General features: G+C 35.8%; 1 protein-coding gene across 1 annotated transcript in view; it reads left to right on the top strand.

Moving 5' to 3' along the window:
* Positions 1-24977, top strand: part of GPR158 (G protein-coupled receptor 158) — a 391014-nt gene that overhangs the window by 329517 nt on the left and 36520 nt on the right. Inside the window, exon 6 of the mRNA XM_074324946.1 lies at positions 2293-2402. Within this exon, the coding sequence (XP_074181047.1) occupies positions 2293-2402 (110 nt within the window). The remainder of the gene's footprint in view (positions 1-2292; positions 2403-24977) is intronic.

Raw genomic sequence — 24977 nt, forward strand, 5'->3', positions numbered from 1 at the left:
CAGTCCTTCCTCACTTCCTCTCTCTTCTTCCCATCTTCCCTTCCTTTTTTAAAAAAATCTCATTCCTTTCCCATACATTTGTGGGTTACCTACTATTTTCAGGTCCAGTACTAGAGAATAGGCATACAATCATGAAAACAGTTACAATCCTTGCAACTTACAAACTAGCTAGACACATTCAACAAATGAATTACAGAAATAATTGTATCAAAATAGAGTTGATGAGTGTGATGAAGGAAAGCTCGGCATTCAATACAAGTAAATAACATGCAAATAAGACGGAAACTTGACTTAGTCTGGGAGTGCTGAGGCCAGTGATGGATGCCAACCCTGAGCTGAGACATGGAGGATGAGGTGGGGTAACATATCTTTCCCCAGACTTACACATCCTCTTCTTTCGTTTCTTTTCAAACACAATCATCTGCCCAGTCACCCAGGCTTAAAATCTTCACATTATCTTTCATACTTTATCTATTCTCTTTTGCCTCAACAAGCCCAATTTTCTTGATTCAGCATCTTCTTTCCTCTATTCCCATGAATGACTGGATTCCCATTCTCACTACATTAGTTATCTCCTTCTTTACCTTTTTCCTGCAGCGTTATTTTGGTGGGTTTTTTTGTTCTTTTCTTATCCCCCCCCAACTTGTCTCACCGTCCACATTTCCTGTCCATAGCCAACCAACCCTCTTGCATACAGCTGCCAGGGTAACTCCCTGGAACACACTTCTGATCTCAACTCAAAGAAATTTCATGGCATATCTGCTGACAGAATATAATCTGAATTCCTCACCTTGCTGTTCAAAGCTTATAATAAACTGACCACATCTCAGTTTTTAAAGCTTGATTTTCAGCACTCCTGTATGTGTTCCTGGCCGGCATGGACACTCCACAGTCCAGCACTTTCCCACACACATGCCTGTGTCTGGGCCCCTCCCCTTTCCCCTTTCTTACACACTTACACCTGATCCTCCCTCAAGTCCTTGCCCAGATACCTGCCTTCCCACTATAACTTCACTTTGTTTCCACTGAGAGTAATTTCCTTTTCTCTGAATCCTCAATATGATGAGATTCCCAGTATGACAGCGTTGTCACCTCCCTCACCTAACAGAACTATTTAGAGAGGGAAGAAGGTGTAACTCTTCAGAGCATGAACTCTGGAACCAGACTGGCTGGATTCAAATCCTAGCTCTGACACTTCTTAGCTGTGTGTGTCACTTAAATTCTCTGTGCCTCATTTCTCTTCTTTAAAATAAAAGACCGAACTTTATAAGGTATCATGAGGATTAAATGAGTAAATAGTGCACAAATGTTTAATTTAGTGTCTAGCAATAGTGCTGTATAAAATATTAGGTATGATAATGCCATTATTTTTATCATTTACATGTAAATTTACTTCTAAATTATAACTTGAGGACCAAATCCACATGTGATTTATGTTTATGGCTTCTAAGTCCCTTATTGCTTCACACAGAGTAAATAAATAGTGGAGATGTGAATTAGAATCACCATTTTAGTGAACCCTAATTGGATTTTTCAGAGTCTATTTTGAAGATAATATCTTCTTTATTAAATTAGCTAAACTGGATCATTGAACAAATATTTAATATATGTGTTTTTTGTGTGTAAAGCACACAGAATATATGGAGAAGTGTGCCTTCTCTGATTTTACATTTGATTCAGGGAGATACCCATACAGATAATTACAATGTAAGATAAGGTCGAAAAAGTGTACGGTCAAAAAATGATTATAAGAATTCAAAAGGAGTGACTGGAATGATTAGGAAAGAATTTATTGAGGTGATGAGATGTAATTATACTGCAAAAAAAAAAAAAGGTAACTTTTAGAACAAGCAGTGATAGAATGACTGGGGAGGTGTAGTAGAGCATAATCCTCTCAGGGCTATTTTAGATAGGGAATAGGTATTGCAGGAATTGTGAAGGCGAGGATAAGGAAGGTTCCAGATGGAAGGCAATGGAGGCTGACCTGGCTGGCCAATCTTGGTGAGTAAAGAGAATTAAATTTGGTCATATGAAAGACTTAGAGACAATTGATAGAACCTCCTGAAAGTTAGAATTAAAGAATTTAGATTTAATCTGAAAGCAATAGAAATCCTATAGTTCTCTGATTTGGCTAATGAACGATCAAAATAATATTTTTAAGTTTTAATCAAATGGATGTGTGTTTATATCAAAATTAACGTGTATTAAACATCAGATTATGTAATAATTATTTTAATTTATGAGTCATCAGATGATCCTGAAGGTCTCTCTCTTTCTCTCCTCATCCCACAGGTTGTTATTTTGTATTTTGAGCCAAGCACATTTCGCTGTATTCTCCTAAGATGGGTCCGTCTTCTCGGTTTTGCTACTGCTTATGGAACTGTCACTCTCAAGCTTCACAGGTATATTACATTTTATTAGTTTTTGTTCTCGTGGGAGGATCAAAGTGTTTGGCTTAGCAGGTAATTGCAAGCTGGATCAGCCACTTAAATGGTTTAATCTCAAGAATTTAGGTAGCAAGACGATATACATTTTTCATTTTCAAGGCAGTATCTTTAGGATTCTTTAGGAAAGTCTCTAATACAACTGAAATTGAACAACACTCTTTAATAAAATGTGCCATTCGTTATGGAAAGGTTAATTCTGAATAAACCATAAGTTCAGTACAAATGCACAACAGTGTTTACTAGCTAAGAGTAGGAATAAATACAAAGACAATACAGCTGAAATAATAATCCAGGTCGAGAGCCACCAAAGAATCCGATATAATAGGATTTAGTAAGATACATACTTGACTCAAACTACTGTCCTCCATTTCCAAGTTCCATGCCCCCAGGTAATCCTGCTGATATTCTATGGGTGATTTATTTTTTTAAAGAGGGTTTTTTGGCTTTCCTTCTTTAGTGATTATCAACCTTGCAAATTGGAGAATACTGTCAATTCCCTTATAGTTAGTCTCAAAACCACCTAATTTTTTAAATGTCTATGATCAAATTAGGAAGAAAGGGCAATAAAGTGAGGTACCTAGCCACAAAGGCTAGGAATGGCTGGAAACGATTCCAGGTCTTTCCCTTGCTTCCTCTTTCCATGTTTTCTCAATGTGATGGTGCCAAAGAGTGTAGAAGAGAAAATGCAAGTTTCTCCTGCAGGATAAAACTGTAGCTCTGTAGAGGTAACCCTTTATACTGATCAGCTTTGAAATTGTTTTGATAACCATGGCAGACCATTCATATTTTCATACTAATCTGACCATAAGTGTTTCTCAATAAAAGTATTTTAATGTGGCTTATCCAACAGTTTATCTTAATTGCCATGATATGTTATATTTTTCTTTAAATGTCTCCTCTTTCAACCTTTCTTAAAATGTGATCATGAATCTGCATTTTATTTCCTTCTTTTTTTTTTTTTTTTTTTTTTTGATTAGGTGATACTTATTTACTGGGAATGCTCCACATTATCTTTCTGGAACGAATGTAAATATCCTTAATTCTCAAAATTTCTTTCTTATATGTGTCATATAGTACAAAGAATTTTAGGAGGTCCAGTTTAAATCTGTTTAGCCTCTAACTCTAAGAAATCATAGGCTTCTACTTCCTATAACAGGAAAGGATTAGACCAATCTCTAATGTTTTTGATGCTTACATTATTCTTTCCATATCACAGCACATTTTGCTCTTGTGTCTTTCTATTCAAGTACCTTCTGGTTTCCATTCCTTATATAATAGCTATTTTTCAACTGGTGCTCACCAAAGGGAATGAGAAATCCTTGACAGCTTATAATGGACAATAAGCCTTCTAGAAATCCTGAAAGATTGGGTGGCCTCTTGAGACCTGAAAATGACCTCTCTCCCTGTGAGTCTAGCACTTAGCATCTGTTGGATTTGCTTACTTAATTGTCTTCTTCATTTTTACCTAACTTACCTTCTCCTGGAAGTGAGAGTCTTACTATTGGATCCCCAGCTCTTAGCACAATGACTGACACATAGGAGGTGTTTAAGACATATTAGTTGCTGAGTGAATGAATGAAAATGTCAGATGCAGACTTAGACGCTGATTCCATCAGTTCTTTTCACACATTATACATTCATATTCCCCTGACTCTCGGAGTGTCCTCAAGTTTCTGGAACACATAACACTACGGTTTATAAGAGGTTGTTTTGTGGGATGCAAGCACAGTATTAAATAGCACTGAATCAGGTAATGAGAAAACTACTTCCATTCAGGTTCCCTTTCCATCCTTCTGATAATTTCCAGGAGAAAAGTTAGTGTGGAACTAGTAGGTCTTTAACACCTGATCTTCCTTTGCAACAAGAAGCAGATCAAGCTTCAGGCTCACAGCTTTCCACTGCAGTGCTATATAGATAAAATGTATTAACTTTGTTTCACTGTATTTATTTCATAGTTACTTTCTATTTACAGATTATCAATTTGTTTTTTATTGAAAGTAGCAATATAAAGTGTCCTGGCTGAGCAATATAAAGTGTCCTGGCCTCTCACAAGGCACAGAGGAATTCACAAGGCACAAAGGAATAGAAGTTAGAAAGTTTACTCAAGAGGAAAAATGCCAGCAGAGAAGCTGCTCGGGCAGAGTCTAGATAGAGCAAACAACTGCTGATCTTCAGGTTAGTTTTTCTTATGTAGAAAAGCATAGGTAATTTTCTTACAGCAGAGGATGTGATGTATAGACTGAGGTCATTTGATTGACATGGGCAGGTTATATAACTGGTTTCTTTCTGCACATGCTCATACCCAGAATGCATACAGAAAACCCAGGGGTGGGGTGCGGGGGGGGGGGGGCAAGACTTAATGTTAATTTTATTCTATTTGTATTATAATGAGGCCAGAGTTCAGCTAAGGATAGACTTCAGCAGTCTGCGCAGGTGCCAAAAACCAGATAATTCTGGTCATGGTCTTATCTCCTTTTTCTAGGGGTATTTTGACAGAAAAATTTATCTTTAGGGGCTGAACCTGGGCAGTCCCAGGGGAATAGTCGCAGGCCTGGGGAGTCCCCAAGAGTGGATGTGGACCGTGCAAAGTACTGATCAACTCACCTTCTGCTAATTCCCCTCGGGCTCACATTTTGTTAACTCTTTTACTGCCTCATCATAAAGTTTTTTTTAAAAAAAAATATTTTAAAGCAATAGATAAAAATTGATTTAAAGAACCTATTAGCTGGTGTGCAGATATAGGTAGAAATCTTGAGGATGGTATGCAAAGGACTGGAATTTGTAAAGCAGATTATTTCATCATTCTTTTGTTTATTTTAAAGACTGGAATCAAAACTGTTTTCTCTGTTACTGTGCATCTCTAGAAGTCATTGCAGTGAAGAATTATCCCACTGAAGTCTTAAATTGAGTAGGAACTGCTTCTAATTTAATGAGCTGAATTATTCTTAGCCTGTCTTTACCATATGGCTTTATATTATATTGTTTTTTTCCATATTGCTTAAATGTAACTGATTCCAGTACTGTCTAAGTCTATAAACTGAACAGTCAGCACTTCAGAGGAATGTGAGCAGCCTGATGGAAGTGACTGGCTGAACCAGTTTTGTCTTCCCTTCTTAATTTGGCAGCTCACCCATATTATATACGGTTGACCCTTGAACAGCGTGCAGGATGGAGTGCCAACTCCCATCCTCACAGAGTCAAAAATCCATGTATAACTTTGGACTCCCCCAAACCTTAACTACTAATAGTCTACTATTGACCAGAAGTCTTACCAATAACATAAACCGTCAATTAACATATATTTTATATGTTATATGTATTGTACACTGTATTGTTACAGTAAGTAGCTAAAGAAAATAAATTGTTGCTAAGGAAATCAAAAGGAAGGGGAAGTATATTTATAGTACTTATTGAAGAAACATCCATGTATAAGTGGACCCACATGGTACAAATCCATGTTATTCAAGAGTCAGCTGTATTCAAATATTTGTTAAGTGGATAGGAATAGTGAATGGAACTGCAAGGAGGATCTCTGGTTGGTATCTCTTAGAGTCAAACAACATATGGCCCTGAGGAAGGACTTCTAAGATTTTGTAGTAACATGATAGAAAGACATAAATCTAACAAATCCAAATTGTATTTCAATTCTGCCATCATTAACTATTCACACAACCAAGAATAAGTTACTTTAATCTGAGAATTGTTTTTTCACCTCACCTGTTAAGTTGTTGTAAAGATTAAACATGATTGCAATATATGTAAATACATCAAGTAGGAGGTTTTGGTTGCAAACCACAGACACTAACTATGGCTAAAGTAAGCAAAAAGGAAATTTATTGAAAGGATATGGGGAAAGCTAAAGAACCCAGCTTTAGAGGACATGACCCAAGGAAGACTGAGGGATCAAGGTTGCCTGGGCTAAGCAGTAATGTCCCTTGAATGTCATAGTCTCATTTTCATAGGAACTTCATTTTTTATTTCAAGATTTTTTTTAAAAGTAGATCCTACCTCTCTAGGCAAAAAAATCCTAAGGAGATTATCAATACTGATATATAAAATGACTGTTGCTGTCCCTCGAGCAGATAGGCAAGATGGACTTGAGTTTTTGTTTTATTTCAGCCATTTTCCTCAAGGCTTAGTAAAACTTTTGCACATTTCTTTCTTCATCTCTTGATCTCCCACTGCTTGATTATAATATTTACAGACTTCCAGAAGCAATAAAAGCTTGAGGCAAATATGAGAAATGAACAGGACCTCGCTCTGTCACAGAAATAATATTAGCCTGGGATGCGAACGTGAACATTTCATTCACTTTTACGAAATCTCCCACTTTTTTCTTTAGTCGTCTCTCCCCACATTTGAGAATCATACAGGGAAAGACTACCATACCAATCCAAAGGAAAGTTTAATAAGAGTCCTTCGTTTATTAACAGTGTAATACAGGCATGTAACCCTTGGGGGAGGGGATAAGAGTGATCCTTCTCTTCAGGGAGGATTATTTTATCATTGATATTTAGGATCACCATCACATCACGGTGATAAAAAGCAGACCAACTTTTAACTGTCTTTATTATTGCCTTAAATTCTCTACAGACAAATGGGCCCCTTTCTTATCTTTGCTCAAGGTAGACCAGTCCCACCACCCCACCTCATTGGCAGGCCATTTTTGCAAAGCAATTTACTTGAACCTAAAATTGTTTATGCCTCTTTGGAAAAAGAAATAAGGAAGAATGGTACAGGTTTTAGCAACTCAATTGTGGATCCTAAGGAAAAATAGAAGTGAAGTAGGCAAAAATGAAGGAAGTTCATTTATAAAAAGGAACTTTATTCAGTAACCACAGATATGTTGGACTTATGAATGATACAGGACATCTAGCACCTGCCTGGTTGTGTGAAGTGACAGAATATCTGCTAAGCTAGGTTGGTTGGTTGGTTGGTTGGTTGGTTGGTTGGTTGGTTGGTTGGTTTTAAGAAACTTGGGAAGGCAATATCTCTAGGCTCAGAAAAGCCAAGTATATTTTCAGGAGGCAAAATGAGGAAATGTTTTAAGTGAAAGGGGATGGAGAGAGATTAAGAAACAATGTTAAAAGAATATTTTTCTATTCCCTGTAATATGGTTACTGAAAACAAATTGCCTTTTTCTTTTTCTAAGGCAAATCAAGAAAAAAACAAGACTTTTTTGTACTGTATTTAAAATGAATATTTAAGCAAGCTGTGAAAAAGCCTTCTTCTGGCTCTAGATGAGGGATTTTCATTTCATGAATTATTCAGTACTCCTTGCTCTGGATACAGCATAGTACATAGCAGTTTTCTCTGCCATGTTCATTAGCACCAAATATTTACATATATATATATATATATATATATATATATATATATATATATATATATGTTTCCTAGTACATTTTGAAAAGTGGAAGATATTTATATTTATTTATTTTATGTATTCTTATAAGGATACATAAAACACAGTAAGATATTCTAAATTTTTAAAAGAGCAAAATAAAGAAGGCAAGTGTGCGACTTTATAGAAAAGCTAAGAGCTCATAAAGAAACGAAGATTGTCTCCTGTACCTTAACTTGTGATAACTACTGGGTGGCAGGAAATTTGAGATGGAGCCTTAGGCAAATGCCAGAAGTGCAGTTATTAGACTTTGTCTATTGAGTGCAGACCCATCTGCCTTAACAGACCATTGAACAAGGTGTTGATTAGCCCTCGTTTATGAAAGCCCGTATATGATAATAACCTTTGTTCTTAGGAGGCTGAGCCAATGTCCACGGCATACACAAGATTCTTCTAAAAGTCTTCTTGCATTCACCCCACCACGCAGATGAATGTTTAAGGTCCAAAATTATGACCCAAATGGTTTTAACGTGAAACAATTTCAAAACGTCTTTCTACAGTTCCTACCTCAGTCAAAATAATGTATCGGTAAAGCGTCCTTTGAACATGTAGCTGTAGACATTACATTTTGACTGGGAAATGGCAAAATCCTGGTAATGATATAGACTTCAGGCCCTCCTTTCTGCTGAGCTCACCATGATTTCTCATCTTTACTGGCTGCCTACTCTGGATGTAGAGTACCTTCAAGTGGAGAATTACTCATAGTGACATTTCTTAAGAACCGCATTGTCCCAGAGGGAAGGGATTTATTCATAAGCTTCTGAGAAAGGTCTGTTTCCTTGCTAGTGAGTGTACTATTTAGACAGTATTAAACAATAATCATTCCGACATTCTTTTTTTTTAATTTATTGGGGTGACAATTAGTAAAATTACATAGATTTCAGGTGTACAATTCTGTATTATATCATCTATAAATCCCATTGTGTGTTCACTACCCAGAGTCAGTTCTCCTTCTATCACCATATATTTGATCCCCCTTACCCTCATCTCCCACCCCCCACTCCCTTTACCCTCTGGTAACCAATAAACTGTTGTCTGTGTCTATGAGTTTTTGTTTCTCATTTGTTTGTCTTGTTCTTTTGTTGTTTTTGGTTTATATACCACATATCAGTGAAATCATATGGTTCTCTGCTTTTTCTGTCTGACTTATTTCGCTAAGCATTATACTCTCAAGATCCATCCATGTTGTCACAAATATTCCTATATGATCTTTTCTTACCGCTGAATAGTATTCCATTGTATATATATACCACAACTTTATTCATTCATCTATTGAGGGACATTTTGGTTGTTTCCATATCTTGGCCACCGTGAACAAAGCTACAATGAACATTGGAACACACGTGTCTTTATGTATAAATGTTTTCAGATTTTTTGGGTAGATACCCAGGAGAGGGATTGCTGGGTCATATGGTAATTCTATTCATAAATTTTTGAGTAATCTCCACACCGCCTTCCATAGCAGCTGCACCAGTCTGCATTCCCACCAACAGTGTATGAGGGTTCCTTTTTCTCCAAGCATCTCCAACACTTGTTACTATTTGTCTTGTTGATGATAGCCATTCTGACTGGGGTGAGGTGACACCTCACTGTGGTTTTTATTTGCATTTCTCTGATGATTAGTGATGTTGAACATTTTTTCATATGTCTATTTGCCATTTGTATGTCCTCTTTGGAGAAATGTCTCTTCAGGTCCTCTGACCATTCTTCAATTGGATTGTTTGTTTTTTTGTTGTTGCGTTTCATGAGTTCCTTGTATATTTTGGATATTAGCCCCTTATCGGAGGCACTGTTTGCAAAAGTCTCCCATTCAGTTGGTTGCCTCTTTATTTTGTTGATGGTTTCTTTTGCTGTGCAGAAGCTTTTAAGTTTCATATAGTCCCATTTGTTTATTTTAGCTTTTACTTCCATTGCCTTTGGAGTCAAATTCATAAAATGCTCTTTGAACCCAAGGTCCATAAGTTTAGTACCTATGTTTTCTTCTATGCAGTTTATTGTGTCAGGTCTTATGCTTAAGTCTTTGATCCATTTTGAATTAATTTTGGTACATGGTGACAGATAGCAGTCCAGTTTCATTCTTTTGCACGTGGCTATCCAATTCTCCCAGCACCATTTATTGAAGAGGCTGTCTTTCCTCCATTGTATGTTTCTAGCTTCTTTGTCAAAAATTATCTGTCCATATTTATGTGGTTTTATTTCTGGGTTCTCAGTTCTATTCCATTGGTCGATGTGTCTGTTTTTCTGCCAATACCATGCTGTTTTGATTATTGTAGCCCTGTAGTACAAGCTAAAGTCAGGGAGTGTGATACCTCCAGTAATATTATTTTTTCTTAAGATTGCTTTGGCTATTCAGGGTCTTTTGTGGTTCCAAACAAATCTGATGATTTTTTGTTCTATTTCTTTAAAAAATGCCATTGGGATTTTGATGGGAATTGCATTAAATCTGTATATTGCTTTGGATAATATGGCCATTTTAACTATGTTGATTCTTCCAATTCATGAGCACGGAATGTTTTTCCATTTCTTTGTGTCTTCTTCAATTTCTTTCAAAAATGTCTTATAGTTTTCAGCATATAGGTCTTTCACATCCTTGGTTAACTTTATTTCCAGGTATTTTATTCTTTTTGCTGCAATTGCAAAAGGAATTGCTTTTTGTATTTCTTTTTCTGAGATTTCATTGTTAGTATGTAGGAAGGCAATGGACTTTTGTGCATTGATTTTGTAGCCAGCAACTTTACTGTATTCGTTGATTGTTTCTAATAGCTTTTTGGTGGAGTCTTTAGGGTTTTCTATATATAGCATCATGTCATCTGCAAAGAGTGATAATTTAACTTCTTCATTCCCAATTTGGATGCTTTTTATTTCTTTCTCTTGCCTGATTGCTCTGGCAAGGACTTCCAAAACTATGTTGAAAAGCAGAGATGATAGGGGATAGCCCTGTCGTGTTCCTGAATGTAGAGCAAAGGGCTTCAGTTTTTCACCATTAATTATGAGATTCGCAGAGGGCTTGTCATATATGGCCTTTATTATGTTAAGGTATTTTCCTTCTATACCTATTTTGTTAAGTGTTTTAATCATAAATGGATGTTGTAGCTTGTCAAATGCTTTTTCTGTATCAATTGATATAATCATATGATTTTTGTCCTTTATTTTGTTTATGTGATGTATCACATTGATGTATTTGCGTGTGTTGAACCATCCTTGTGCCCCGGGGATGAACCCCACTTGGTCGTGATGAATAATCTTTTTAATGCATTGTTGTATTCGATTTGCTAGAATTTTATTTAGGACTTTTGCATCGGTATTCATCAGAGATATTGGTCTGTAGTTTTCTTTTTTTGTGCTGTCCTTACCAGGTTTTGGTATCAGGGTAATGGTGGCCTCATAAAATGAGTTAGGGAGTACTGTCTCTTCTTCAATTTTTTGGAAGAGTTTGAGCAGGATTGGTATTAGATCCTCTTTGAAGGTTTGGTAGAATTCACTAGTGAAGCCATCTGGTCCCGGACTTTTGCTTTTGGGAAGGTTTTGGATGACTGATTCAATTTCGTTACTGGTGATCGGTCTGTTTAGATTTTCCAGTTCTTCATGGTTCAGCCTTGGAAGGCTATATGTTTCTAAGAACTTGTCCATTTCTTCTAGGTTATTGAATTTGGTGGCATATAGTCCTTCATAGTATTCTTGGATGATCCTTTGTATTTCTGTGGTGTCCGTGATAACTTCCCCTTTTTCATTTCTGATTTTGTTAATTAGTGTCTTCTCTCTTTTTATCTTAGTGAGTCTAGCCAAGGGTTTGTCAATTTTGTTAATCTTTTCAAAGAACCAGCTCTTTGTTACATTAATTTTTTCTTTGTCTTTTTGTTCTCTATTACATTTAGTTCTGCTCTGATTTTTGTTATTTCCTTTCTTCTGCTGACCTTGGGTTTCATTTGTTCTTCTTTTTCTAGTTCTTTAAGGTGTAACATGAGGTTTTTTATTTGGGATGTTTCTTGTTTCTTGAGATAGGCCTGTAATGATATCAATCTCCCTCTTAAAACTGCTTTCGCTGCATCCCAAAAATTTTGGTAGGATGTTTTCATTGTCATTTGTTTCTATGTATCTTTTGATCTCTCCTCTAATTTCTTTTTTGACCCAGTCGTTCTTTAAAAGTATGTTGTTTAATCTCCATGTATTTGTGTTTTTTTCCTGCTTTCTTTTTGCAGTTGGTATCCAATTTCAGTCTTGTGATCAGAGAATATGCTTGGTATGATTTCAATCTTCTTAAATTTGCTGAGGCTGATTTTATGTCCCAATATAAGGTCTATCCTTGAGAATGTTCCATGTAAACTAGAAAACAATGTATAGTCTGATGTTTTAGGATGAAGTGCTCTATATATGTCAATTATGTCCATTTCATCTAATGTGTCATTTAGGGCTGCTATTTCATTATTTATTTTCTGTTTGGATGATCTATCCATAGCTGTCAATGATGTATTTAAGTCCCCTAGTATAATTGTGTTTTGGTCAATTTCTCCCTTTAGTTCTGTTAGTAGTTGCTTGGTATATTTCGGTGCTCCCTGATTGGGGGCATAAATATTGATGACTGTTATGTCTTCTTATTGTATAGTCCCCTTTACCATTATGAAATGTCCATCTTTGTCTCTTGTTATCTTTTTCACCCTGAAGTCTGTTTCATCTGATATCATTATGGCTACACCTGATTTTCTCTGGGTACCATTTGCTTGGAGTGTCAATTTCCACCCTTTCACTTTGAGTCTATGCTTGTCCTTGTAGCTGAGATGTGTCTCTTGGAGACAGCATATGGTTGGGTTTAGTTTTTTGATCCAATCTGCTACTCTGTGCCTTTTTATTGGTGAGTTCAGTCCATTTACATTTAGGGTGATTATTGATATGTGAGGATTTCCTGTCATTCTATCTTTAGTTTTCTGGTAAGGCTGTGTCTCCATTGTTTCTTTGCCTTTTTGTTGTTGTCTATTATTTCTGTGTGGTGGTATTCTATGATGATTCCCTCTGTTCCTTCTTTTATTACAGTATATGTTTCAGTTCTGGATTTTTTTTTTTTTGAGTGGTTACCCTTAAGTTTATGTAAAAGAAAGTTTGATATTTAGAGTATTCCATTTTCTTCAGCACGCTTACTTTCTCCATTCCCATATTCCGGTCCAGGCCTTTACTCTCCCCTTTTTTATGTTTTGGTTGTCACAAATTGTCCCTGTTGATGGTGGTCGAATAGACTCCTTTAGTATTTCTTGTAGTACAGGTTGTGTATTAGAAAATTACCTCAGCTTCTGTATGTCTGGAAAGGTCTTTATTCTTCCTTCATATCTAAAGGATATCTTTGCTGGATATATTATTCTTGGCTCATAATTTCTCTCTTTCAATAGTTTGAATATTTGGTTCCACTCCCTCCTGGCTTGTAGAGTTTCTGCTGAAAAATCTGATGATAATCTAATGGGCTTTCCTTTGTAGGTTACCGTCTTCTTTTCCCTGGCTGCCTTGAGGATTCTTTCTTTGTCATTGATTTTAGACAGCTTCAATACAATGTGCCTTGGAGAAGACCTGTTGGGATTGAGGTAATTAGGTGTTCTATTTGCTTCTTGGATTCAAGGATCCAGTTCTGCCCACAAGTTTGGGAAGTTCTCGTTGACAATTTGTTTGAATATATTCTCTGTTCCCTTCTCTTTTTCTTCTCCTTCTGGTATGCCCATTATTCTTATATTGTGCTTTCTGATGGAGTCAGAAAGTTCTTGTATTTCTTTTAAGACTTAAGTCTCTTTCTTCTTCCATCCGTGTTGTTTCCAGGTTTCTATCTTCGATGTCACTAATTCTTTCCTCCATCTGGTCAACTCTACCACCTAAGCTGGCTATTTCATTCTTAATTTCTTCTATTGAGTTCTTAATCTCCAGAAATTCTATTTCATTCTTTTTTAAAATTTCAATCTCTTTTGTAAAATGCTCATGTTGTTCTCTGATTGTGTTTGTGAGTTCATTAAACTGCTTTTCTGTGTTTTCTTGCATCTCGTTGAATTTTTTCAGAACTGCAATCTTGAATTCTCTGTCATTTAAGTCACATATTTCCATATCTTTAAGTTCCTTTTCTGGAGACTTTTCACTTTCTTTCTGTGCTGTCTTGTTGCCTTGGTTATTCATGGCTATTATTCATTTATTATTTTTCTTCCTAGACATCTACACAAGTGGCTTCTGCAACAGGTTGATAGAAAGAGGTCTTTCTTTTGTTTTCCAGTACTTGTTGGTAGAATGTTTTTCTCTCTGACTGCAACCTTTTATTCTCTCTCACACAGTAGTGCTGTTTTCTCTGCACTAATCCAGGTTCTCACACAATGGGGGAATTCCCTGGGAGACAGGCTTCTCGTCTGTTAATAGTTCACCTAGGTCACAGGGCGCAGTGTCCGTGTGGGTATGCAGAGAGCTTTTGAAGCTCCAAAGCTCTTCTTGCACCAGATTCAGAGCCCATATGTTTCAGCAGTTCTGTTTACTCCTGCAGGGATGTGCCCAGATAGGTGGAGCCAGGGGCGGGGTGAGTTGTGAGAGGTGGCCCAGAGCAATGGCGGTGACCACCACCACAGCTGGTCCTGCTTCCACAGCTCCCTCCCCTTTGCTGGAACTAGTTGTGCTGCAAATCTGTGTCTGCGGTCCACAGTTCTCAGAACAACAAATATTCTGTTATTTTGATCTGACACTGCTACTGTTCTGCTTCTAGCACCGGGCAGGTGGGGACTGGGTGAGCTCTGGGAGGGTAGGGAGGGGGCAGCTAGTCTCAGTGCCTAAGGCTTCCATTCTCTGCTCTGCAGTGAGGGCTTAAACCACCATTTTCAGCCTTCTTTCCTGAGTCTTTTGTCCGAGGTCTCTGCCATGAGCATTGGGTTCAGCCGTGTTATATGCTGTCCCCTCAGCCCTGTGGGCCATAAACGGAGCCCTAGCAGTTGGAGTTCTTCCCTCTCCTGCAGCTGCGGTAGTTCCGGGATGCAGTGAGCTTGGAGCACTGAGCTAGGTCTGTGTCCTGAGCCTCCGCGGCTCCATCCCTGCACTTCTCCCTTCCCTCCTCCTGCGCTTGCGTGATTCGCCCACCTTTGTGTGAATTCAGTAGTGGGCCTCTTCGTCTTGCCTGTCTGCTGTGCAGGGAATCCTTTGTGGAGTTATAGTTGTTCGATTAGTTGTAAATTCCAGGGGAGATTTACAGAGGCTCACCTCACACTGCCATTTTTATCCCTAATCCATTCTGACGTTTTTTAAAGAATTATTAAAGAACAGTAAGACAGACTATTCTGTGGGACAACTACAGTGTGGTTTTCCAGTACAGGAAAGAGACTGGGCTCAACTCCGAATACAACAAGGAAAAGTGGGGGTGTACAGTCAGGGAGCAGGGGCAAGGGGTTCAGTGGATGGAAAATTACTAAGAGCAAACATCAAGGGTAAGATAAAGTTTGGGGCTAAACCAACTTGACAGGGTTCTTGATGAAGGCAAGCCAGGGTGATCTCAGATATCAAGGGTGAGAGATTCTTGCTAAATTGACTTCACAAATTTCTTATTAAACTTGGGCAATGCAAAGACAGGGAAATACAAAGGTTGGGCCCAGTTGAGGAGAGGGCTCAGAGGAGCCTGACTAAAGTTTAATCAAGGAGAGAATCTTTGTCAATAGGAAACTAAGTAAATTCCAATACCAAAGAAAGATACTTAGCTTCAGAGGTAAATTAGAAAATATCTGAGACTTACCTCATATACCCATGCTTAGCATATACTAGAAAATAACTAGATGCCCTGCAGAAAAATGACATGCTTAAGATGAAATCTTACAGAATAGAGATTTCAGTTTGATGTTTCAGTACTATCTCTAATACTGACATTTTAAGAAATTAAAAAAGAAAAAGATCTGTAAATAAGTTGACTTTCTCTTTTTCTGTTTCTTAACTCATCATGTGCCAACCTGGGCTTTTTGAGATTAAAACAATTTCCCTAGAGATATTTTTGCTATTGATTTTTTTTTATGAAACAAGAAAGATCAAAAGTAATGCTTTTAACAATGTAAATTTGCTTCATAATTTCATGAGTTCGTGAAGCGCTGGTGTGGAATGTACCATAAAGGCTTATGCTAATGCACAGAATTATTTGTGTGCTATTCTGATTCTAATTCATTTTCAGAAACTGAATAACTAGATATATAACTAGTAGTTATATAAAAAGTCAAGTTATTTACAGATCTTTTTCTTAGCTTTGCAGGCCTTACATTTTTGTCATTCCCATCACTCATTTGCTTGAAAGAACCTAGAAGAAAGGAGGCCATTGAAAATCCGAGAAATAAGCAAAAGATGTCCTCTCACTTCTGCCTGCACTCATCTTCCTTTTCTTGGAAAGCTTTTCATCTTTTGCAAAGCTGCCCGAGTCTGGGTCCTATGGGACTTTGCGTACAACTTTTTATTATGACTGGCTCCCCCAGAAAATATGAAAACAAAATTTCCTAAGCTCCAATGAGTTACTCTCTTATTATAAAATTTCTGAAAAGCTAGAGGAGAAGACAATTCCCTCTGCTCATTCCACCCTACCCTGCCCCTTCTAATGACTCTTTTCACACTGCCCTGTTTAGTTTCCCAAGGACCCCCCTGAGTGACCCTAAATACAATTAATTATGTTGGTAGATTCATGTCACTTTCAGAAGCTAATTAAAGGTTTCTGCCTTGAATAATTCCATTTATAAATTAATATGTTTATTTTAGTCTACACATATGAGGTACAAAAATTGGGAAATATAAATGCATTTATAAAAGATGTCTTTTATTAACTAGAGGTCTGTGTTCATAAAGAACCTTTATAATCAATGAGTATCTTTTTTTTAATTAAAAATAAAAGCAAAATTTATTTTTTCATTGTTCTTTTCATAACATATTAACTATTATATATCAATAAAATAGGAACTGAGTAAATATCTTACTCAGAAAACTAAAGAGACTTAAAGCTTTACTTATTTTGTCTAACTTTAGGTGTCCTACTTGATTTGTTTTATGACATGTTACTTTGAAATACACTATTTTAATAACATCTGCATTCAAACTTTTCAACGTTAAACTTTTTTTTTTCATTTGTTATATACATATGCTCTAATTTCTAATTGCAACATCAGAATTTTATGTCTAGATTTCTAGAAAGAGGCATGCATTAGAATATACAGTTTAGGGTCTATATGTCAAATTTGAAACATGAGATTGTTTTATTGCTTGGATTGGTATGGTTTCAGCTTGCATATGTGTGTGTGCAGTTGAGTGTGTGTTAATCAACTTTAAAATTATGAATTAAAACCCACCTGGTAATTCATAATTAGTACTTTAGAGACAGAGACTATAGCTGATAAATACTTTCTCCTAATATTCTTTGTTAGCAACTAACAAATCTTGGATGAACTGAAGTAGCAATATTTCTTTCCCTCACGTGATGAAGGAGATGTAAGAGAATAAGCAGGAAATAAGATCAATTCCTTCGCGCAGCAAAAAGAAGGGCAGACAGGCTTTTAAAGGCCAACGTGAGATGGTCTGCTTCTACAAGCTGTTAGCTGCCATCACCTGCCTGCTGTTTTGGGGCCCAAAGGCAAGGGCTCAGCTTGTGTTATTGTATGGAACCACTTCTGTTTCTTCTGATGGACTCTGCTCACCTGGCCTCTGGTTATTCTGCTGTCCCTCCCCCAGCATTCACACGGGTCCAGTCCATAATACCTGAGTTATGTTCTCATTTTCATTCAGTACAAATAATTTCAAATTTGATTTATTCTTTGACACACAGGTTATTCAGAAGTGCCATTTAGTTTCCAAATGTTGAGGGATTTCCCACAAATCTTTATGGTTTTGATTTCTAATTCAATTCCATTTGGTCAGAGTGCATACTTTGTATGGCTTGAATCCTCTTAAATTTACTAGGCTTGTTTTATGGCCCAGAATATGATTTATCTTGGTAAATGTTTCACGGCCACGTTTCTGTTGTTTGGGGGTTGTTCAACAGTGATGTTTAAGTCTTTTATATCCTTACTAATTTCCTCTCAAATTGTCATGTTAATAATTTAGAGAATAGTTTGAAATTTCTTGTTTGCCTATTTCCCTCACTGTTCTTTCAGTTTTTGCTTCATGTATTTTAAAATTCTGTTCTTAGATGCATAAGTATTTAGAGCTGTTGTATTATCTTCACGGATCGACTCCTTTATCATTATGAAATGACCTTCATTATTCCTAGTAATATTCTTTGCTCTGAAATCTACTATGTCTGATATTAACATAGCCAGTCTAGATTGCTTTTAACTACTGTTAGCATGGGATATCTTTTTTTCATCATTTTACATTTAACCTATTTTTGTCTTATGCTTAAAGTGTATTTCTTATAAAAACAAACAAACAAACATATAGTTGAGCCTTGCTTGTTTAATCTAATCTGGCAACCTCTACCTTTTAATTCGTGAATTTAGACTACATTAAAAAGGGCAATTGAGAATCTGATGGTGTTATATAGTATTACCTGTGTTCCTTATCTGTCTTCTGGTTACCCTAAAGCCCAGCACTCACAATTCACATGTCTCAAATCTAAAAGACTGCAGTTGCTCCAGCAAGGAATTCAATACTAGAAGCACACGTATTCTAGAAATTTCTAGGTAGACACAAATTATAGAAACTGATTCAAGAAAAAATGGAAAATCTAAACAAACTTGAAACAAGTGAAGACACTGAATTAAAAATCAAAGCCCTTCACACACACACACACACACACACACACACACACACACTGAGCCCAATATTAGATGGCTTCATTGATGAATTATACCAAGGATTTAAAGAATTAACAACAGCTCTTCACAAACCATCCTGAAAAATAGACAAGACAACACTTTCCTATCCATTCTGAGGCCCACATGACCCTGACACCAAAACTCAGACAAATATATCACAAGAAAACAAAACTACAGACTAACATCTCTTATGAATATAGACACAAAAACCTCAACAAAATATTAGCAAACAGAACCCAGCAACCTATAAAAAGGCATTATACATCACAACCAGGTAGGATTTAGCCCAGGAATGTAAGTAATTCAACATACAAAAATCAGTCCATGTAATAGAATATGTTAATATAACAAAGAACCAAAACCATATGATCATCCTAACAAACAAAGAAATATCATTTGACAAAATCAACACATTCATCATGATAAAAACACTCAACAAACTAGGAATTGAAGGGAACTTCCTAATTAGCTAAAAACTATGAAAAACCCACAGCTGACATCATGCTTAATGATGAAAGACTAAAATCTTTCCTTCTATATTCAGAAACAAGAAAAGAATGTTGATTTTATTTCTTGTATTTAACATTGTTTTGGAAGTTCTCATCTGAGCAAGTAAGCCCCTAAAAGAAATAAAATACATCCAAATTGGAGAAAAAAGTAAACCTAATTGCAGATGACATGATCTTTTGTAGAGAAAATTCTAAGGAATCTACAAAAAAGCTAGTAATGTTGCAGTAAGCAAGATCAATATACAAAAAAAATCAGTTGTATTTCTACACATTAGCAACAATCTGAAATTGAAATTAAGGGAAATTTTCATTTATAGTAGTGTAAAAATAAAACATGTAGGAATACATTTAAAAACAACTGCTAGACAGGTACTCTACAGACTACTGAATGAAATTAAAGAAGACCTAATCAAATGGAAAGACATCCCTTGACCATGGTTTGCAAAAGTTAGTGTCTTAAGACTGCTATACTCCTCAAATTGATTCAATCTAATCCCTATTAAAATCCCAGTTGACTTTTTTGCAGAATATGACAAGTTGGTCCTAAAATTCACATGGAAATGCAAAGCGCCCCTAATAGCCAAAACAATGTTTTTTAAAAAAAGAACAAATTTGGAGCAGTCATATTTCCTGATTTTTAAAACTTACTTCAAAGCTACAGCAATCAAGACACTGTGATACTGGCCTAGGAAGAGACGTATAGATCAATGCCAGATATCCTCAGGCAAAAGAACAATTGACCTCTACCTTATACCATATACAAAAGTTCATTTCAAATGGATCAAAGAGCTAAAATTATAAAAATAGGTATAAATATTTATAGCCTTGAAGAGATACCAAAAGCACAAGCAACAAAAGAAAAATAAATAGATATATTGGATTTCACCAAATGAAAAACTTTTGTACATCAAATGATATTATCAGGAAAGTGATAAATGAAGGTTAAAAATTATATGATTGTCTCAATAAATGCAGAAAAAGCATTTGACAAAATTCAGCATTCATATATGATAAAAACTCAACAAAGTGGGTATAAAGGTAATATACCCCAACATAATAAAGGCCATGTATGGTCACAAGCCCACAGCTAGCATGATCCTCAATGTTGAAAAGCTGAAAATTTTTCCTCTAAGACTAGGAACAAGACAAGGATACCTACTCTCATCATTTTTATTCAACATAGTATTAAAAGTTGTAGCCACTTAGGAAGAGGAGAGAGAGAGACAGAGAGACAGAGAGACAGAGAGGGAGAGAGGGAGAGAAGCGAGAGAGAGAGAGACAGAGAGAGAGAAATAAAAAATAAATAAATGAATGGCATCCTAATTGGAAAGGAGGAAGTAAAACTGACACTACTTGCAGATGGCATGATACTATATGCACGTGTGTGTATGTGTGTGTATGTGTGTATCTATCTAGAGTATATAGATATATCTCTAGATAGATAGATGACAGATAGATAGATAGATAGATAGATAGATAGATAGATAGATAGATAGATAATACACAATGGAATATTATTCAGCTATAAAAAGAAGGAAATCTTTTCATTTGCGACAATACAGATGGACCTTGAGGGCACTATGCTAAGTGAAATAAGTCAGACAGAGAAAGACAAATACCATATAATCACATATGTGGTTTTTTTGTTAGTTTAATGTGTACAAAAGAATGTAATAGACATTTATCATTTATGCCCTTCACAAAGTGATAACCCCCGCCCCAATCTACTATCCCTCTGACATCGCATACAGTCGATACATTTTCACTCTCTCTATTCCTAATGCTGTACTCCACTTCTTGTTACTATATATACATATATATACATACATATACATACATATATATATATATATATATATATATATATATATATATATGTATATATAAATTATAGTTGGCATTCATTATTATTCAGCTTCAGCTTCAGGTGTACAGCACAGTGATCAGGCATCTACATCATCCCTGAAGTGGTCTCCCTAATAAAACAAGTGTCCATCGGATAACCTACAAAATCTTTACAACCTTATTGATTATATTCCCCAAACTGACTTTTGTATCCCCGTGGCAATCTATGTGGAATTTAAAAAAAAAAATACAAAAAAACAAACTGAGCTCATAGATACAAGGAACAGATTAGTAGTTGCCAGAGGTGGGGGGTGGAAATTGGGCAAAATTGGTAAAAAGAGTCAAAAGGTACAAACTTCCAGTTACAAAATAAGTCATGGAGATGTAATCTACAGCCTGGTGACTATAGTTAATAATACTGTATTCCATATTTGAAAGTTACTAAGAGAGTAGATTTTAAAAGTCCTCATCACAAGAAAAAAAATTGTGTAATTATAGATATGGTGACAATGTTAACTAGACTTATTGCGGTCATCATTTCACAATATATACAAATATCACATAATTATATTGTATACCTGAAACTAATATAATGTTATTTGTCAATTTTACCTCAATTTTAAAAAAGGGGGAAAAAGGCAAGTCATAGAGAGGGAGAAAATATTTACTGTATATATCTGATAAAGGACTTTATCCATAATATGTAAAGTTCTTCTACAAATTATGAAAATACAAATAATAGAATAAAAAATATAAAAGAATTGAACAGACTCATAAAATAATATATACAAATGGCCAATAGCACAGTAAAAGAAGCTAGACATAAAAGACTACATATTCTATGATTCTATTTATATGAAATATCCAAAAAGACAACATTTTTAATTAAATTTATTGGGGTGACATTGGTTAGTAAAATTATGTGGGTTTCAAGTGTATATTTCTGTGTAATATATCATCTATATATTGCATTGTGTGTTCACCACCCAGAGTTAGTTCTCCTTCCATCACTATATATTTGACCCCCTTTACCCTTATCTATTACCCCTTACCCCCTTACCCTCTGGTAACCACTAAACTATTGTCTGTGTCTATGAGTTTTTGTTTGTCTTCTTCCTTTGTTGCTTTCAGTTTGATATGCTACATATGAATGAAATCATATGGTTCTCAGTTTTTTCTGTCTGACTTAATTCACTTAGCATGATAATCTGAAAATCCATCCATGTTGTTACAAATGACAGTATTTCAGCTTTTCTTATGGCCAAGTGATATTCCATTGTATATATGTACCACATCTTCTTTATCCAGCCATCTACTGAAGGGCAATTTTGTTGTTTCCATGTCTTGGCTACTGTGAATAATGCTGCAATGAACATAGGGGTACCTATATCTTTATGGATAAATGTTTTCAGATTTTTGGGGTACATACCCAGAAGAGGGATTGCTATGTCATATAGTAATTCTGTCCTTAATTTTTTGAGGAACCGCTGTACTGTTTTCCATAATGGCTGGATCAATTTACATTCCCACCAGTAGTGTATGAGGAGTCCTGTTCCTCTTTGTTATTACTCGTCTTGTTGATAGTGGCCATTCTAAGCTGGTGTGAGCCATTGTGCTTTTGATTTGTGTTTCCCTAATAGCTAGTGAAGTTGAGCATTTTTTTTTATGTATCTGTTGGCCATTTGTATGTCTTCTTGGGAGCAGTGTCTATTCAGTTCTGCCCATTTTTTAATTGGATTATTTGTGCTTTTTTTTGTTGTTGAGCTGTATGAGTTCTTTATATATTTTGGACATTAGCTCCTTATCAAAAATGTTATCTTCTCCCATTCAGTTGGTTGCCTCTTTGTTTTATTGATGGTTTCTTTTGCTGTGCAGAAGATTTGTCATTTTATATAGTCCCATTCATGTATTTTGCTTTTACTTTCCTCTCCCTTGAGGTCAAATTCATAAAATCCTCTCTAAACCCAAGGTCCATAAATTTAGTACCAATGAATTTTTCTGTGCAATTTATAGTTTTGGGTCTTATATTTAGGTCTTTGACCCATTTTGAGTTAATTTTGGTATATGGTAACAGATAGCAGTCTAGTTTCATTCTTTTGCAGGTGACTTTCCAATTTTTCCAGCACCACTTATTGAAGAGACTTTCTTTTCTCCATTGTATGTTTTGGCCCCTTGGCCAAAAATTATCTGTCCATATATGTGTGGGTTTATTTCTGGGTTCCAATTGTGTTCCATTGGTCTGTGTGCCTGTTTTTCTGTCAATAACATGCTCTTTTGATTATTGTCACTTTGTAGCATAAATTTAACTCAGGGAGTGTGATACCTCCAGCCTTGTTCTTTTTTTTTCAGGATGTTTTTTTGGCTTCAGGTATTTTTTTGATTCCACATTTTTTTTTTAAAAAAAAAATTTTGGGATTCTGATGGGGGGGATTTTTAAATCTGTATATTGCTTTGGGTATTATGGCCATTTAAACTATGTTGTTTTTTTTTCCCCATGAACGTGGAATATCTTCATTTTTTGTGTCTTCTTCAATTTCTTTTAATAATGTCTTATAGTTTTCAGTCCCTCACATCCTTTGTTAAGTTTATTCCTAGGTATTTTATTCTTTTTGTTGCAACTGCAAAAGTAATTGGTTTTTTATTTCTTTTTCAGAAATTTCATTGTTAGTATATAGGAATGCAATGGATTTTGGTATGCTGATTTTGTATCCTGCAACTTTACTGTATTTACTTATTGTCTCTAATAGTTTTTTGGTGGAATCTTAAGGATTTTCTATACAAAGCATCATGTCATCTGCAGAAAACAACAATTTGAGTTTTTTATTCCCTGTATAAAGGGTATCCCAATTTGGATACCCTTTCTTTCTTTCTCTTGCCTGATTGCTCTGGCTAGGATTCCCAATACTGTGTTGAATAACAGTGGTGAGAGGGACATCCCTGTCTTGTTACAGATCGTAGAGGAAAACCTTTCAGTTTTTCACCATTAAGTATGATATTAGCTGAGGGTTTGTCATATATGGCCTTTATTACATTAAGGTATTTTGCTGCTATAACAATTTGATTAAGTGTTTTAATCATAAATAAATGTTATAGCTTGTCAAATGCATTTTCTGCATCTATTGATATAATCATATGATTTTTGTCTTTTATTTTGTTTATGTCATGTGTCAAGAAATAGCTTTAGTTTACTTCTGAAAATGAAATTTTGAGAAATCGATGAAAAGCTTAATGAACCTGAGGGCGTGTGACCTTTGAAAACAAACTGACACCAGCTTTTTTTGTGCATGGTTCACTCTCAGGCCTCTTGTGCAGAACTGAGTGGCTTTACATTTGTAAGAGGCAATAATTACCTCCTACCTTTCATCACAAGCATTTATTCTCTGGAATTTCTAGGAAGGCGGTAAAATTAATAGAAATTTGACTCCAATGGAGACCTTTAGGATTATTCCAATTAAATTCATAGAACAGAAGACTGGATGGCTGGAGGATGTATATGTATATTCCTTTTAGTAAACAAAAGAGATACCTCAATATCACAAACAAAAGCAAATATTCTGAAAATGGAAAAGTGTCTATTATAAGACATTTTAAATTTTGGAGTCAAAATAATAAAAGCTCAAGAATGTATCTGACAGGCTAGAGCTGTCAGCCCATTGGAAAGACTACCTGCACCAGTCTCAGGCCTGTTGGGGAAAACAGTAGAGTAGCAGTTCTCAAACTGTAGTCTTCATTCGAATTTACCTAAAGGGTTGGTTAAAATCTAGTTTTCAGAGCTCTACTCCCCGGAGTTTCTGACTCAGTAGGTCTGGATGGGACCCAAGAATTCACATTTTTAATAACTTACCAGATAGTTTGATGCTCCTGGTTTGGGAACCACTGGCCTATAGCAATCATCTAAACTGGGCCATGAAGGAATCGGTAGGAATTAGCTCAGTTAGGTGTTGTATGTGGGTGGAGGCGCAGTGAGGAAAGTGCAAAGGTTCAGATAGGGGAAGCT

Source organism: Rhinolophus sinicus, linkage group LG02, assembly GCF_036562045.2.
Source record: "Rhinolophus sinicus isolate RSC01 linkage group LG02, ASM3656204v1, whole genome shotgun sequence".
Classification (NCBI taxonomy): Eukaryota; Metazoa; Chordata; class Mammalia; order Chiroptera; family Rhinolophidae; genus Rhinolophus; species Rhinolophus sinicus.